Source organism: Meleagris gallopavo, chromosome 10 (genome assembly GCF_000146605.3).
Source record: "Meleagris gallopavo isolate NT-WF06-2002-E0010 breed Aviagen turkey brand Nicholas breeding stock chromosome 10, Turkey_5.1, whole genome shotgun sequence".
Lineage (NCBI taxonomy): Eukaryota > Metazoa > Chordata > Aves > Galliformes > Phasianidae > Meleagris > Meleagris gallopavo.
In genome coordinates, this window is record NC_015020.2 from 3,500,274 (window position 1) to 3,517,427 (window position 17,154).

The 17,154-nt window shown below is 37.5% G+C and overlaps 3 protein-coding genes and 1 long non-coding RNA gene across 5 annotated transcripts in view; 1 reads left to right on the plus strand and 3 right to left on the minus strand.

The window, feature by feature from the left end:
- Nucleotides 1-534, minus strand: part of LOC100540906 (formin-binding protein 1-like) — a 42,825-nt gene extending 42,291 nt beyond the window's left edge. Inside the window, exon 1 of the mRNA XM_019618354.2 lies at nucleotides 496-534. Within this exon, the coding sequence (XP_019473899.1) occupies nucleotides 496-534 (39 nt within the window). The remainder of the gene's footprint in view (nucleotides 1-495) is intronic.
- An 863-nt stretch (nucleotides 535-1,397) lies between these two features.
- Nucleotides 1,398-17,154, plus strand: BCAR3 (BCAR3 adaptor protein, NSP family member). The gene is made up of 9 exons (XM_019618469.2): nucleotides 1,398-1,570; nucleotides 1,907-2,007; nucleotides 3,354-3,994; nucleotides 5,748-5,863; nucleotides 6,964-7,135; nucleotides 7,300-7,411; nucleotides 8,184-8,393; nucleotides 9,097-9,263; nucleotides 9,841-17,154. The coding sequence occupies exons 1-9, from the start codon at nucleotides 1,527-1,529 to the stop codon at nucleotides 9,859-9,861; spliced, it is 1,584 nt and encodes a 527-aa protein (XP_019474014.1). The 5' UTR covers nucleotides 1,398-1,526; the 3' UTR covers nucleotides 9,862-17,154.
- LOC116216966 lies at nucleotides 6,813-8,224 on the minus strand. Its single transcript, XR_004160719.1, has 2 exons — nucleotides 8,144-8,224; nucleotides 6,813-7,931 (listed from the first exon to the last, which is right to left on the minus strand). It is a non-coding gene; the product is annotated as an uncharacterized LOC116216966 (long non-coding RNA).
- Nucleotides 11,288-17,143, minus strand: LOC104912363 (formin-binding protein 1-like). 2 transcript variants are annotated; one of them, XM_019618471.2, is made up of 6 exons: nucleotides 15,835-17,142; nucleotides 15,420-15,552; nucleotides 14,852-14,946; nucleotides 14,218-14,366; nucleotides 13,687-13,845; nucleotides 11,288-12,622 (listed from the first exon to the last, which is right to left on the minus strand). In XM_019618471.2, the coding sequence occupies exons 2-6, from the start codon at nucleotides 15,534-15,536 to the stop codon at nucleotides 12,615-12,617; spliced, it is 528 nt and encodes a 175-aa protein (XP_019474016.1). In that variant the 5' UTR covers nucleotides 15,537-15,552; nucleotides 15,835-17,142; the 3' UTR covers nucleotides 11,288-12,614. The 2 variants fall into 2 exon arrangements, with proteins under 2 accessions (XP_019474016.1, XP_019474015.1); XM_019618470.2 differs by having other exon boundaries at nucleotides 11,288-13,845; nucleotides 15,835-17,143.

The window sequence follows — 17,154 nt, forward strand, 5'->3', positions numbered from 1 at the left end:
TGTTTTGTTGTTGTTAACAGTGTTTTGAGCTTTCATAGGCAAAATTGCACTGAAGAATTACACATGCCTCTAATATCTGCATTAATTTAGCAAAAACGTAATACTTTTTAACTGTGAAAGTTGTATTTATCACAGCTTGGTGCAAAATGAAGTTGAGAAAGGGTTCGGGGAAGACCCTGGTGGAAATTATAACTATTTCAGGATTTTTTTTTTCACTGAGTAAAGGCAGAAATTGAGTTTAAACTTTCTATCAGAACAGTATCTGCACATATTGTTCAGACAATATTTTGATTCAGTATACTGAACTAAACTTTAAATGTTCATTGTTTTCTTTCTTGTGCACTGATTTTGGGGAAGAAAAAAGCACAAAGTCTCTTCAATAACTTTATTCTGGTCATTATGACTGCAGTTAGAAGTGTGTTAGAACAGCCATTGTATTGGAGTTCAGCTTCCAGGAGTGCCTGGAGCTCCCCCTGCGGGTTCCCCTCTGCGCACCCAGCTCTCAGGGGAGCCACCGACTGCCTGTTGCTCCATCAATGAGAGCAGACAGCAGCCGTGTTTGTGACTTCATGTTCATAGTTTATGACATAGAAAGGACTAATTTAATACAGCAAAACAGGATTTTTCTGACTCCTTCCTAGTTTTATGCAGTATTCACGAAAAATAAAAAATGAAAGCTTCTGTCACCTCAGGTAATAATGAAAGCACAGTTCTGGGGAACTGTAGTAATTATTTCTAAATGTTTGTGTGATTGTATATTCAGATGCTTTAAACTGTAAAATAGAGTCATTTATTTTCTTTCATATTTTGCTTTCTAGTAGCAAATTAGAAGAAATTTATACATGCAAAAGTGTATGCATTCTTCTGATTGCTGGGTGTTTTCCAAGAAATCCCTCCAGATCTTTGCTGTGGGATGACCTCATAATTTTTAGAATTGGAGATAGAATCTTTCTACCATGCCTTATGCTTTGCTTTCTATTTTCTGATTTTGTCTGTCCTGCTAGAGTAGCCAAATTAAGTCCCGTGTTTAAGAATATTTTGTTGTTTGGTATTTGTTGTGTACTTGGTATTTGAATATTTGCTCCCTGATTCTAAAAGTATTTTTTGTATAATCTGTTTCCTTACAGGTGGCAGAAGACCTGGTTCAGAGGGATGGAGATTTTCTGATTAGGGATTCTCTTTCCTGTCCTGGGAGCTTTGTTCTTACCTGTCAGTGGAAGAATACCTCTCAGCATTTTAAAATCAACAGAAAAGTTCTAAGATTAAGTGAAGCCTACTGCCGTGTTCAATATCAGTTTGAACTTGAAAGTTTTGACAGTATCCCTGGCTTAGTTAGATACTATGTTGGGAATCGCACACCAATATCAAAACAGAGTGGAGCAATTATTTTTCAGCCTATCAACAGGACTGTGCCTCTCAGGTGTCTAGAAGAAAAGTATGGCGTAACTCCAGACCGACAAAAAGAGCAAAGTATCCCTGAAGGAAAAACACAAACTGTAAAAAGACTGAGTCTTGGTATACCCAGCATGCAGTCCCAGGAGCAGAGCATACCTAGAGGAAATCTTTTGAGGTACTTTAATTTCTCTGTCCTTAAAGGGTGAAATGAAGTAGCTCCATTAGCTCCCACTGTGGGTATGGGATAACAGATACTAATTACAATGTCCAGATCAATGTCATATTAAGAACTCTCAACATTCAAATGCGCTCCTAAATGCTGGAAGTTCACACATATTATAACTCATTTCATTGCTCCCATGATGGCATGAAGTATCTTTTAATCATACAAGCTGCCTGAGTAGAAAGCTAATGATCCTTGCCCTAGTTACGATATGTTCTCTCAGTTAGATGTGTGTGTTAAGATTGTGGAGTATATTTATGTTTTTGCTTGGATTTTTGTTTACCCTAGAAACAAAGAAAAAAGTGGTAGCCAGCCAGCTAGTTTGGATCACGTTCTGGATAAGAGATTCCCTCTTAAGACTCACCAGTCGGAGAGCTATCTGCTGATAGGTACGTTTTGTGATTAAATATTTTGCACATAGGAGCAGTGAGTGCCTGAGTTTTCTGTTATGCATCAGACAAAAGTGAGACTGATCTGAGTACTGTATATACAGTTACTACTATATAAACTGAATTAATATACTACTTGCACTTAAAGTACAATCATTGGAAAATAGGTTTAGTTACCAGTGATGCATCTGTTGTGATCTGGGGAAATTCTAGTGCTTGCCTTTGGAGGCTGCCAGTCATTTTGAATATGATAACTTAAAAATTATACTGCTCATTGTGGGAAGACTACTTGAGACAAAAAAATTACTAAGTACTTGTATGGTGAGATTGTATTTTGATAGAAAGGATGTGCTTCTGTTTTAACAGTGGGATGAACAGAGACATTTAGAAAACAAGTTTCTGTTCATCTGTAACTAAATTGATTATCTTATTCCAATCTATGGCTGCAAAATCTTCACTTTGGTACTGTGAATCTTTAATTTGATATTAATCTAAAAAGTACTGCTGTGCATTTTGTCATGGGGTCCTCTGAGCAGGTTCTGACATCATAGCACTTACAGGTGATGGGCTGTGATGGGCATATTTTGTTGACTTGTACATGAATTGAGAGTCAACTGAAACAAGCAGTAAAAAACGCTTTGCTGTAGATAGCAGCAAATGCACTGAGAACTGCAGATTAGGAATGTCTGACAAAGGTTTACGTCCCATATTGGATATTGAGTTTTGCATACACAATGAACACAGGATGAGGCATAAGCATTCAACACATAAATGCTTGGATGCATTTCTCCAGCTCTTCAAACTAGCTACTATTCAGCCAAAAAAGTTAGCATCCCTGAAATTCATTCCTTCCATACCTTAGTATGTGCTCAGGCTTGACTTTGGGAAGCTTTTCTTTCATCTCAAACTTATCATTCTCAGAAATGACTCCTCTGTTATGCGGTGTGGCTGGAAGTTTCTGTTTTTGTAGCACAGATCAGGTTACAAAGAAACCTCCTATTCCAAGCCATGGAGACTATCCAGCTCTGACATTACAGCCTATGTATGCAGCTGGGACTGGAGTTATTGTCAGCATTCCCACAGAATAACGCAGTGCAGCTGTTCTGTGTACTTGGGATTTTGGGAGGATCAGCAATTGAATGGAATTTGTTGGCTAGCTCATTCCTCAAAATTTAACTTCATATACATACAATCAGTGAATAATTTGCATGTTCAGACAATAATTTCCTCAGGAAATAGTGTTAAGAAAAGACCCTGGGATATAGGCACCAAGAATTGTGTGTTTTGGCCTTCTAAATTAACATATCAACAAAATAGGAATTTTTTCTTTTTGTTTTCTTCTGCAGGTTCAAGACATTCCTCTCGATTACCTGAAGCAGATGCTGACTCCTGCCCGAGCTCTGCTGCATTTAGAACAGGCAGTGAACCTTCTTTAAGCCCCACGGTTGTTCAGAAAGTAACCTATGATTCACAAGTAGGAGAAGCTCTTAGAGGATCAGACAGCCAGCTCTATCCAAAGCCTCCACCTAAACCCAGCAAAGCAACCCTGCTGAAGGCCCCAGATTCTCCTACAGCTTCCCTTAGCTCAGAAGGACACTATTGTGAGCTAAGCCTTGCCAGAGATTCTGCAGCAACAAAACAACATTTATGCCAGAAAAACAGCTATGTGGAGCATCTGACACAAAAGGAAAGGGGAACACAATCCTTCAGGAATTCTGAAACAAGTTATTTGATCCTGGATGATGGCCATACAGCGAACTCTGCAGGTCCTTTAGATGTTTCAACTGAGACGGCTGAAGAAAACAATGTATTTTCTGCACCTCTTTTTGAGACATTGTCTAGTTTTAAACCAAATGATTTTGAATCCAAACTACTTCCTTCTGAAAACAAGCCTTTGGAAACATCAATGCTAAGAAAAATTAAGGAGATTTTCACCAAGAATAACCCAAAGGTTATTGCACAGCATATTCTTAGAATGGACTGCAAGGTAAAAAATATATATATATATATTATATATATACTTTATATTGTGCAAGTATAGGCTTTTTCAGAGAATTAGATTTGAAAAGATTAATGGGTAGATTTGCAGCTAGCATATTAAATGTACCGACTCGCAGGAATTTTTGGGTGACTTTTTTTTTTCTTATTTGAAGAACAAAAATATCCCAAATCCCTTTGGACTAAATGTGTCTCCTATCAGCCTTGGCTTCAGACTCAAATTCTCAGTGTTCCATACATCTCTTTAATCTCCTATCAGTTGCTGTGTGTTCTCTGATTCTCACTTAGTGCTGGCTGCTACTAAGTGAGGCTTCATGGAGACATGGCTACTTAGAAAAAGTTGGTGTAGGGGCAAGTATGTTAACTCAGAGCAAGACAGCAGCTCTCTAGGATGCTTTCCTGGGAAGGTCTTGAGGTTTTGATGTCTTCTTCCAGTGATAGCCTCTTTATTTTAAATCCTGCAGCTTTGGATTGGGGCTAAGGACACTAAATAGCTCATAGTATGGGAACCTGTACAATTAAGGAGGGGCTGGAGTGTCTTAAATATTCAGATTTTTGTATATTGGAGCAGGAACAACAACTAGCTAGCACACACAGACAAGTCTGTATCGTTGTCTTCATCTTGTGGAGTTGAGAGCCAGTGACAGTCATTCAGGGGTAAATTGTTGGATACTATTACACTGGTAAAAACTGCTAAGTTACAACTAGACTGGCGTGTCACCTGGGCCAGAATACATGCTTTGTACTGAGATCTGCGTCAAGGCTGAAGATCATAGGCCTTCTTGTGGCATCAGAAGTTTTGCTTTTAAATAACATCTGCAGTTCTACAGAAACTTTCATTTGTGGAAGAAGCACTCTTTATTAAGTGGAGGAGTGAGTCTGGCACTTGTATGTTGGAGAGGAATCTTTGTGAAGTAATTGTGATCCGCGTGCATCCAGGGCCTTTGTATCACTCCTGCTTCTCCAGAAGTGAAAAAAGTTTCTCTATATGCTTAATACTGCACCAGCGAGGCTTGCTGCACAGCAGATTGTTTTTGTCTTTTCATAACCAAAAAAGACTGTTGATACATGTGTTAGAAATAAGAGGCAGATTGGTTTGTAAACATGTCAATGTATAGGCCTTAATCTAGCAGATAACCTCACATTATATTAATTTGGCTTTGCTTGCAATTGTTACTAATGATAACCATTAGCTAATACAGTGTGATTAAAAACCAGGAGCAAATCGCTAAGGGTGTGTCAGTTTTCACATACTGATTTCACTAGGCACTCAACACTGTGTCCTCCCAAAAGTCCTTTTACTGGTTAATCCTTACAAGAACCCTGTGGTGTAATCTAAAACATTCTGAGCAATGTTGTCCTTTTAGAAATAAGGAAAGTTAAGCAAATGCAATCTTTAAGGGCCAAGAGCAAGCGCCATGTTGATAAGCATCAGGGCAAGGGAGCACATTTCCTGGAGCTTGCATATGGATCTCCTTCTGGAAGTGGAGGACATAGTTTGACAAAATATTTTGGTCATACCTTTTATGCTTTCTTATTATGGAATCATTGGGCAGAAAGTTTTTTTACTGATCTTGTGTGAGACAGTGGCCGTGTGAGAGTTGAGTTGTTCTTGGTTACTGCATTCTATTGTCATGCACTCCTGTTTATGTCTTAGAACTAACCTAGAGTGCCACTACATGGAAAGTTTGTGGGCTTTTTAAGTAGTTTCAAAATTCATCGTCAAATTTTTCATTTTTCAGGTGGCAAGGATACTAGAAGTTTCTGAAGAGATGAGGAGGATTATGGGAGTGAACTCTGGTCTTGAACTGATTACTTTGCCTTATGGACATCAATTGCGCCTGGACCTAATTGAAAGGTAAATGTTCCTATTAGTCCTTATTTCCAAGGCAGGTGGCCCTGAAAAGGACAGAGCATTGTTACTTTGTACTCAACATCTTCTCAAAGAATGCTTTCTCGTACATTTTCTGAATTTGTGTGTACAGAAGATAGTTTATCACTTCTTTTTGCAGAAGTAAATTCCTTGAGGTCATAGGGCAACTCTGTGCCTGTAATACTTGGGAGGTGGATGCTATGGAAAGCAGCAACCTAGACGTGCTGGAAATCTTCAGTTCTCTTTTAATCTTTCCTATTAAGAAAAGTTCAGAGGACCTTAATTTCAGCTGACCACATAAGCAGTTTTTTGGTGGAGAATACTGGTAATTGCCTTTTGCAGATAGGGGAAAAAAGCAAAAGAAGAACTAGCAAAGGCGGGGTGTATGCGTTTGTGTGTTCCTGTGGTTGGTTTTCTTTCTTTCTTTTTTTTTTTTAATTTTATTAGTATTTTTTATCAGCAAAGTTTTCTGTAAAAACTGGCCAAGGGGGAGTAATTAGATCTTCTCAGTTTTTCTGATTCAGATTTCAGTAGTTTAGTTGCTGAAATTTAAGGGGAAGGCCTCAAGATTTGAGTGCAGAAGGAGCACAGTGGGAACTGGGATTATTATCCACAAGTTTGGTCGCTCACTGCACAAGCAGAATTTTGTGTTCAAAACTTTAGGGATATTCAGCCAGCCAGCTAGCATGCCATAAGGCATTAGTGATCTCTCTCTGATTTCTAGCTATTGACAGCTCATGTCCTATTCACAAGTGAAGTAAAACGGAAAAGCAACTCATTTGGCTGGTTCAGGCAGTCGTGTTCCATGTGCCTGATGTTGAGTGCAGCTAACATTCTACAACACTGACAGGGCGCTACCCAGGTTTTTTTGAACTGAGTACCACAGATCTGACTGACCAGTAATCAACAGCATTGAAGAGAATGTACTAGAACATAAACTCAAAAAGACATTTATTCTATATAATGGTATTGCAGCTCTTGATAAGCAGATGCTGAAATATAACTGAGTTGATCTTCTCTGAACTTATGTACATCATAATGTATTAATAATTAGTAACCACTAATATAAATTGTTTCACTTGCAGGCACAATACCATGGCAATAGGAATAGCTGTGGATATCTTAGGTTGCACAGGAAACCTGGAAGACAGAGCTGCAACATTAAACAAGATCATCCAAGTTGCAGTGGAGCTGAAGGACTCACTGGGGGATTTGTATGCATTTTCTGCCATTATGAAAGCACTGGAAATGCCACAGGTAAAAAAACATACAAACAAAAAACCCATCAATTTTCTCTTTACATTCCAAAAAGTAGAATTGTTAGTTGGATCATTTAAAGTAATTTATGCAGTAGCAGCATGTTTTTCCTGTGACTTACTAGAGTAAGAAATGTGTATATTCCTCTCATTTCATCTGAACAGGTCACCAGGTTAGAACAAACGTGGACCTCTTTAAGACATCATTACACCCAGACTGCCATCATGTATGAAAAACAGCTGAAGCCATTCAGCAAAGCTTTGCATGAAGGACAAGGTGAGTGGAATACTGAGCATGAATTTGATGCTGTTTGGTTTAGCTTTTTAACTCTGCCCTCTGCCATTTGCCTGTGGAAGGAGATGAGCTGCTGTTTTGACAGCTGTGTATCATATATTTTAAAAGGCTACAGAAAGCAGTAAAACAGTGAAATAGAAAGAAACAGTACACAAGCAAAACATGAGTATGTATGTGATTGTGTGCATGCATCCATGCAGAACATAACATTGCTCAGCCCTTCCTCCTCCTCTGCGGAAAATGCAGTGGAGCAGAAACCAAGAATAACTGCAAAATCTTGCCTCAAAGACAGGATAAAAATCTCCCTCTCTCTCTCCAAGGAAAGCTATTTTGGGCAAATTTGCTTTCTGTGTGCTTTGCCTACTGGATCAGAAGATGAATTCTGGAATACAAAGAATGGGTCAGTCGCATAATTCCTTTGGTCACTTCATCAGGTGCTCTTAGCAGCTCTGATCTCCATGGGACTTAAGGGGGAGGAATGTTTCTCTGAACACTTCTGTCGCTAAGAGAACAGGTAGAGATAGAAAACTTTTTAGTCCCAGTTCTTGCTGTGGTTTCTCTTATCTTGGCCCTCTCCCCCAAGCCAAGCAACTTACTAGAAACTGGCAGGACAGAATATATCAGAAGTGAGGTGCTAATTTTATAAGATTCAAGACAAATGCCAGTTTCTGACTTAGAAAAGAATCCTGCATTTACAATACTTGATTCAATTACCATTTCCGTGTCTGATATGGTTTGTTCTTCTCTGTTCCAGAGATGGTCAGTGTTCCACAGAACCTAACGTTGCCACTGCTGATGCCTCTAGTTACCTTGATGGAGCGACAAGCTGTCATTTTTGAAGGAATGGATCTGTGGGAAAGCAGTGACCAAAGCTGTGAAATAATGTTCAAGCACTTGACCACAGCTCGTCAGATAGCACAGAATGCAGAAATGTACAGCTTGACTGCACAACGGATGCTAGAAGGTAGGGAGCACCTACAGGAGAAACTTCTGCATATTAAGAAAATGTGGGTTATGTCTGAAAAATAACATCTCCGCTTAAGTGAAAGGAAGAGTTGCTACAATTAATTGTTCTCAGCTTTCATGGGAGCTGATATAGAAGCAAAGGTCCTGCAGGAAAGTCGGTAACTGAATCTAAGTACAGGAATAATCAAGGAAAACTCATTGCTTCCTGTGCAATTAAAGTCTGCACTCTGATTTTTGGAAATCAGTTGTCATCTACCATAGTAAGATTCTTTATCAGGAGGCCAAGATGCAACACAAAGATCTTGACTTCTTGCAGCTAGAAAGGAGCAGTAGGTTACTAATGTGACTTTTATAACTTAAGATTGCAGTGAAAAAGTTGAGAGGTGGAAGAAATGTAGTTCTACAGCAAGTATGCATCAGTAATTAGTTTCTAATGACTGTACTGACAACTATATGCGTAACAACTCTAGACCATTAGAATTCAGCAAAGGATCGCTTATCTCAGTATACCTGCAGCCATTCTAGTGCTACTAGAATATAACATGTTGAAGTTTTTCATTGTTTTTCTAGCTCGTTAAAACAACTGTGCAAAAAACTGAGCAGATTAAAGCTCTTCTTATTTGCAAAGAATGCAGTTTAAAAGGCAATTCTTCCAAGTAAAAAAACTTGCTTGACACTATGGGATTCTTTTTACTTACTAGGTTTCCAGCCAGATGAAGAGATGAGTGAAATCTTCAAGACAGAATTTCAAATGAGATTGCTCTGGGGCAGCAAAGGAGCACAAGTTAATCAGAATGAAAGATATGAGAAGTTCAGCCAGATTTTAACTGCACTTTCCCGAAAACTGGAACCTCCTCCAGTGAAGCAGGTGGAACAATTAAGTATCTAAGACTATAAACACTATTAAGTGATATACTTGAAATAACCGTAGCTTGCTTTCAGTAATTTGATACTGCACGTACTTGTTGCGTTTCACAAGATGTTTAGAACTTCTAATTGCACAATGCACACTTGTTTTAAAACTACTGACTTCTACAACAAATTATTTATTTACTGTCTCATTACATTGTTAAATGATCCCTTTATGCAGGTAGGTCATCCCTGTAAAGTACTACTTTAGCTTTCTGCATTTCCTTAAGGTTACAATCTTTTGATAATGCCTAAGAATAGGGGCATCTGCATCATAATTATATTTAAATGAAGCAAATAGTGTAAATAAAGTGATAGATTAACTATGTGACAGTTGTATAATACTCCTTAACTGGGTATAAAACACTCTGTACAGAATTGTGAATTAAAGTATATCTTTATGCAAAATAATTTGCACACTATAGTTGAAGAAATTATCTGTGACTGCAACAGAAGGCTCAAATTTCACTTTACCTATGGAAGTGGAAAATTAGTTGTGTATGTGTTGGGACAATTGAAAGTTTTTTTTTTCCTAGACAGCATGTGAAGCACTTTAATTTTTGCTGGAGGCTGGGCAGCTATGCTGCCAGGAAATGAATGATGAAATGGCAAGAACAAACAACCTAGGTAATTAAAATACTTTCGTATATGAGTAAAGGTGGGTGTACGTATATATTAAAACTAACTTCACATTCTGAGGTGAATCACAATAAGCAATACTTACATTTTTTTTCTTGAAGAGTTACTTCAGATTTCATAGATAATCAGAGTGCATAATGTTAATGTTAAGAAGGCTTCATCAGCAAATATTATATTGCCATGTACAGACTTGATGTATAAGCATTCTCAGAAATTGTATAAATATTTAGGCAAAAACTGTAGTTACAGAGTTGCATTTGTTCACTGTGAGTAAGCCTGTTTCTGGAGTAAGATGTTACAGAGTTTGAAAGTACTAGAATAGGGTAAATAGGTAAATGAGCAAACCAACCAGTACCAGAATGGTGGCAATCCACTTCCCCTTTAGCTACAGTCACTGCAGAGGTACTACAACCATACCATGAGGTAACAGAGCTCCTGTTTAAGTTGTCACACTGCCAAGTCTCCCTATCAATGTTAAGAAAAAGGTTGAAGCTATTTTTTTAAACCATGAAAAGATTTTTTTATTCCATGAAAATATTCTCAACAGAGAACACTATCTTTAAACAAAGCATTTAACATTTAGGAAATCAACATGTGCACAAAAAGAAGGTTAAAAATTACTGGAAAAGGCAAGTCTTTTAGACACCTCACATTCAGAATTTTAGAATAAGTGATTTATAACTAGCTATGCAAGGACAGATGTATTTTTTCCTATGTTTAATAACCCTCCCACAAGTTGCACTATCCGTAGTGAAAGCAACCTGCCTTCAATGGAAGCAAATCCTGGTTTTAAAAGAACAGTAGTGTAAATAGAACATTTTGTCCTTTCTCAGGAAGTGTTATTACTGACCTGTATGGCTGTTAGCCAGGCAAACCACAGGCGCTTTAGCAGAAAATACACAGATCACATTTCTTCCTTTCCTCTAGTTTTAAAATGAAAAAAAGTACTATTAAAAAAAAAAACTATGTAAATAGTTTTGTCAGTATTGAGTATTGTCACATTATAATATAAATAACCCTGTATACAAGCTCAAAAAATCTAAACTTTAGCATTTAATAGCCCCCATAATATACTAGGTCAAGCTGTGTAATAATGGTATAAAATGAATAAACCTCTACACAAGTCACTCAAATTCAGTTTTACTGGTAGTACAGTTCCTAATAACACTGAAATTAAAAAGAATCCAGCACTTCTGCATCCAAATATTGCTTCAGACCCCACAAAAACAGGATGTTTTGATTATTGTTTCCCAAACAGCAGTTGGCTGGGTTGACAAGCTTTGTTTGATGCAAATATCCCCCCCCGCCCAAAATCTCTAATCTAATTATTATCACCCTAGTAGATCAGATATGATGTATTTATTAATAGAACCACAAATGGGAGGCAAGACAACATAAGCAACAGGGGCACTGCAGACAACTATATTTACACGTATAAACATATCCAAATTTCAATTGTTTACAAGTAAAAGTGCACATAGATCATTACAAGTATCACTCAAATTTCAACTGGTCCATACAATGAAGCATCACCTAGAAACAGACTAGCACTGCAGTAATTTAATTAAAATTGGAACTTCATAGTCAAAAAACTAAAAGAGTTTCCATAAAAATAGTTTTAAAAATATTAAAATCAAATTAAGAGATACACATCCCAATGTATAAAATTCATGATGCACCATGTATCCTGTAAAGTAGAGCTCTACAAAACACCTACCATGTCTACCTCAGCAGCTGCAGCACTGTGGAAAGAGCTGAGACACAAAGCCCTTTGTGAGATACTGTAAGTGGTAGTGTTGGCAACAACAGATTTAGGCACTATAGTTTAAGGCAGCAGTAGAATGGCAAGTGGTTGACTTCTGAAAACAGTCATTAGCTCGCAGTGGTGAATCTCTCTGGTGGTGTTCCAGGTTTTCAGTGCTGACAGTAGGTTACTGAAGTGCTGAAGATGGACCACAGATCTAGCAGTTTCTCTTGACTGCACTGTAGGTTAGAGCTGGGATGTATCTTTTCCCCGAATCAACATAACATAAATACATTACGGTCTCTTACCGGTTATGCTAAAAACTGGAATGTAATGATGGTTGTAGTGGAAAAGTTATAGCAGCATACATGGATACTGGATGAAACTCTAGTACTGAAGGTATTTAAAGAGAATGATTTGTTACAAAATAAGAGAAGCAATGATGTCAAACAAGCGTTATGCAGATATGCCTGACTGTCCTAGGCATGCAAGAGGAGGTTAAGGGCGAGCATGGAGGTGGTGCAGGCAGACTGGTAGCTAACATGGTTCTAAATGACTGCCATTTAAAATGAGTAGGAAAGAGTATAACCAAACCAACCAGAATGTAGCACGAGCTAAAATATAGTTTGGGCCTCTCTGACCACCTATGACAATGAAAATAATGCAATTTTAGGAAGAGATGCCTTTTTACTCTGATAATGGAATCCTATTTTCCTGCACAAATTTAAGAATTTGTAATACATCCTTAGTTACGTATGGAAATGCTAAGAATGTTAGTGACTAAATGTATGTCTGCATGCATACATGCAACTAGCTTTACCCCTTGTTCAATGGGCATCCCAGTCTAACACCTCCCTCCCACCCCCCGCCCCAAGCAGCTGCATGTAACCTCCTTCAAGATCTCGCCCATTTTCTCAGAAACCCGCTTCAGGAACCTGCAGTCCAAGAGGAAAAAGAAAAGAACAAAGTTACTGAAGGCCTTTAGAAGACAGGGAAGCGTGCTCAGTTCTAACAGGCCATTCTCAGTGGCTATACACTAGCCTTGTATTACTCTCATAAATTCACATTAGAAATACCAGCAATAGTTTCTAGATGAAATCAAGTAGTGCAATGCAGTTTCCAAGCCTCAGTGATTTAACAATGAGGGGAACAGAATTAGTTTAAAAAAAACCTTGACTTCAAACTAAACATGATATAATTCAAAGACAACTTACAGGCACAGATTAAGAATCTAAAATCATTCCCTCTTCAGGAGCAAATGGAGGTTAAAGTTGAGTAAAATACCAAGAATTAATTAAATGTGGCTTTTGGTGGTGTTGGATTTTTTTTTTGGTTCAAGGTGTCTATAGTTAAAACAATGCAGTTGTGTCCCATACACAACGTTCTACATGAGAACTACAGCAAGGGAAGGAGAGGCAGGTCAGTGGACCTTCTGTCCTTTTTAATCACACTGTTTCTTCCTGAGTAATTTTGTTGAGCTTTTTGATTCAGAAAAGATCTTCCTGTTTAAAAAATGAAAGATGCCAAGTATTTGCTAAGGAAGGAAATTAATAATTTTCAGTTAACTGAATTCAGTTAGAAGAGGATAAAACACTTGTTTTAAGCATATAGTTTTAAGTCAGGGAAGTGAACAGTATATCTTAGAGGTCGTCAAAACTTAAGTAATTTTTCAGTTCTCTGTAAAGACAAAGTATTATACAGAACAAGCAGGAATCGGGGTCTTTCTCCATTTTATAGCTGAATTGGATTTAGTGCTTTGTAGTGCAGGAACATTTTATCAGTGAAACAAAGCAGAAAGCATTAGCCAGAATTATGGACCAATTTAATGCTGTTATCTCTACAAAAGCTACAGCAAACTCACATTGCAAACAATAGACCATTCCTGACCTCTGTTATTCTCATGCTTTCCATGAACCTGCCTTACTATTTTTCCACTATTTTCCCTGGAAAACGTACATTTGAAAGTTGCCAATGTACTGTTAGATATAGGTTACTGCACCTTTGCTGTTTTTCTCTAGCGTTACATCTATATAAGATGTTGGTACATAGCCTTCCTCTCCATTTTGTCTTCGAGCTCTTGTCCACCCATCTCCTTTGTCCTCCTCAATAATGTACAAAATTTCCCCTTCTTTCATTGCCAGAGTGCCTTCATTATGACCTGGGAAAACAGAAGGCAAAGACGACAGAATTTCAAGTTTTTTTCTCAGAATGTAGCTTCCAGATTACATGTAAACAGAAAGTATTAAAAATCTGTGAAGCAAACATATGGTCAAACAGGCTGAGACAGACAAAAACCCAGTCCAATCTCTGTAGTTGAATATTTGCCAAAGCAAATTTGTGCTAACTTTTCTGAAGAAACAGTAGAGAAGTAGTGCTTATGAATTAAACTTATTTCCACTGCTCTTATGAGCAACTAGTTGCTCATAAAAATTTACATTATTTTACCTGAATTCTCTGCAGCAAAACATCCATACCCTACAGTCAAATTATTTTTCAGTCAAGCAACCATAGTATATGTTGTTAACCTTACCATCAAAAGGATATATTGCCTTGCAATGCCCTATAGCTGGTAATGGATCATCATCTTCAAACTCATCATCAAACTCATTTGGATGCGCATGCTGCTGTGGTGGGCCTCGGACTTCCTGATTTGCATCATCTGTGTAACTCCCTTCAGGGCTATAATGCAAGGATCATAGCATGAGGATTCTTCAGAGTGCTCAGCTCTGGAACTCTGAACATATATACATCATAGGAAAGTACAAGACCGTGGATATTTCTTTGGGAAGGCATGTTAACAGTTCTGGAAGCGATCTTCTGAAAGTGTTTTGATCTAACAACAAAGGCTTGGAGCAAATTCTCTTACAAAACCAAAGAAATCTATCATACCCGTCTTTGCAAAACATGGAAAACAGGTCAGTGTAATGTAATGGAAGAAGACGGCATTAAAAAGGTACTATGAGCAGGTGTTACAATTCAACTCTCAATTTTCTACATTACCATAATGATCTAAGTGACCCCTAGAATCTAGAACTAGTAAGATTATCCTTTGGAAGGACATAAACTTTCAGAGGATAAGGAGCAACCTATTACCTTCTATTAACTATCAGAGAGATATACTGATTCTAGCATAGATATAAAAGCAGTAGAGATAGAATAGTGACCTCTCTCTGCCCTGTGTTACAAGGTGGTTGATATCACTGCTGTGTCGCCTGTCAGTTCTGGCCGCTACTTTTCCTTCAACTTCAGAGAGCCAGGCCTTGAAGAAAAGAAGACAAATATTGGTATCAAGACGAAAGCTGATTCTAAACTAGCAACTACAATTTTAAAAATGCACTCAAGTACATATTGTTTAGTTGTTGGTGTACAGCCAGAGTGACTGTGTTCACCTATGAAGTCTTGAAATTAATTTATATGAAGCATGAACATAACCCCCTCTGCTTAGCCTATACTCTGTACTAGTGTTAAGTAATAGAGAAAAAAAAATCTGTAACCACCTACAACTTGCAGATTCAATTCATTCATAAATTCTTCTCAACATCTTGCATCTACAATGAAGTACACTGTCATTCCAGCTAGACTAACATTTCTGAAAATAGAGCACCCCACAGAAAATTGTATTGGGAGAATTTGGTTTAATCAAGTAGTTTCATAGCTGATATGTAACCCATAAGGCAAAGTACAATATTACCATTCATGTACATTTTCTAAGAAATTATTTTAGATTCTAACCTCATTCTTGTGTATTTCCATCCGCAGACGGTCCATGTTGCTCATTGTCTCAGCTAATTTTGGCTGTAAACTGCTTGGATCACCCATCTGGGGATTTTTTTCATAAACATCTCTCATCTTGATGAGGGCATCTCTAACAACATAGAAAATCCCACAATAATTATAAAAATTATATATACCTCTACTGGTTCCTTAAAGCAAAAATAATGTTTACGTTTGAAATCTTAGCCCATGATTAGAGTTCACAGGTACTAAACAAAGATACTATACTGAAGCAGGAGAATGCAATGGTAGCAGAATCTACATATGGCAAATCTTTGATAAAAAATGCTTTTAATAGCTTAGAATAACTTATTCTCTCCTAATTTTTGAAGTTTTTGGCTAAAGCATAGGACTTAAACTATGATGCACTCACTTTTGGTCAGTTTCCTTCTGTAATTCTCTGTTGAGTTCATCAATTCTCTGCTGAAGTTTCTTGCGTCTCTGTTCTGGAGGAAGGTGGCTGAAGTCTTCCAGTGCAGGGCCCTGAAAAAATAAATACTATTATGCAAGTAACACACACATCTAGACAGCTGAACTGACATACCCACACATGAACGGTGTTCACTGGAAGCAAGATGGACCCTCTTAGAACTCTACTTGACACACAGCTCTTTAAAAGACCACAACAGAATGCGTGTTTTTGGTGCTATCCTGTAGTCACTCATTCAAGGTTCTTTCTACCTTCTGTAACAGCTGGCTCGGTGTTGCAATTAATAATTTGTAGATTAAGCACTAATTAGTCTAAGAAGCTGAGCCATGAAACTCCCTATTTTAGCCACTGCCCCAATGCAGATGTAGCAAAACCAACATTACTTACTGAACATTTATTTCAGTCAGAAGAAAAATCTAACATGTATATAGCACATATATAATTGAATCTTTCCACGGACTGTGCTTTCAATGGCTACTTGGATGCTGTCAAAAAAAGAACACTGTCGTTTGGACCTTTGTTCCAAAATACTAATAATATAGTTCTCTTTCAGAAGTTCATCAATCTTGCTAGAAAACATATTAAAAGAATCTCAATTAGACTTACAAAGTTCTGACAGTAAAACCAGTTCACAGAGCATAGAATTTATACAATCAAACAAAACTTGCTTATATATTCCAAGTAACCTTCTTAATTATAAAAAAGAATATTTCAAGGGAGGGAAAAAAAAACCTGCTAATTCTCATTTTTTATTTTTATTTTTTTAAACTTAAGGTCAAATATTATTATGAGCCCAAATTTGCAAAGGTTTGATTGCAATCTTGTGCTAAGATTATAAATAGTATGGTGGAATTGGCAAGTAATAATAAAGTATGGGAGGAGATTTTTACCAATCATATGAATTTGATGTGCCAACTCCATGAGTGACAGACACCTAAACTGCTTATTAAGAAGGAAATATAGTACACATACTGATAACAAAGCTACATTACTTTCTTACAAGTATTTTTAGGTCAAGAAAACCTGCTTGCCGTTACAGAGACCCTCCACAGATGTAAAATGACCTGGACAGCATTTCTTTTGACAAGAAGCAGCCTGATAAACAATACTGTCAAGATTTTGAGACAAACAGCCTTAGGTCCAGATGCAATTCTGAGTTTCTAGATTCCCCCATCTTAATGATCTTCTTGTCCCTCAACTTCTTGGCTCTTCTCCACTTCTAAAAATCCTAATCTCTCTACTTTTTAAGATGGAAAAACAGAC

Excerpts from the sequence above, each read along its gene's own strand:
- BCAR3 (XM_019618469.2), top strand. The coding sequence starts at position 1,527 with ATGCAGTCCCAGGAGCAGAGCATACCTAGAGGAAATCTTTTGAG. Across the intron at positions 1,571-1,906 it reads CCTAGAGGAAATCTTTTGAG|AAACAAAGAAAAAAGTGGTA; the intron begins GTACTTTAATTT and ends TGTTTACCCTAG. Across the intron at positions 3,995-5,747 it reads TTCTTAGAATGGACTGCAAG|GTGGCAAGGATACTAGAAGT; the intron begins GTAAAAAATATA and ends TTCATTTTTCAG.
- LOC104912363 (XM_019618470.2), bottom strand. The coding sequence starts at position 15,536 with ATGAGAGATGTTTATGAAAAAAATCCCCAGATGGGTGATCCAAGCAGT. Across the intron at positions 14,947-15,419 it reads TGGAAATACACAAGAATGAG|GCCTGGCTCTCTGAAGTTGA; the intron begins GTTAGAATCTAA and ends CTTTTCTTCAAG. Across the intron at positions 13,846-14,217 it reads GGCAATATATCCTTTTGATG|GTCATAATGAAGGCACTCTG; the intron begins GTAAGGTTAACA and ends CTGTTTTCCCAG.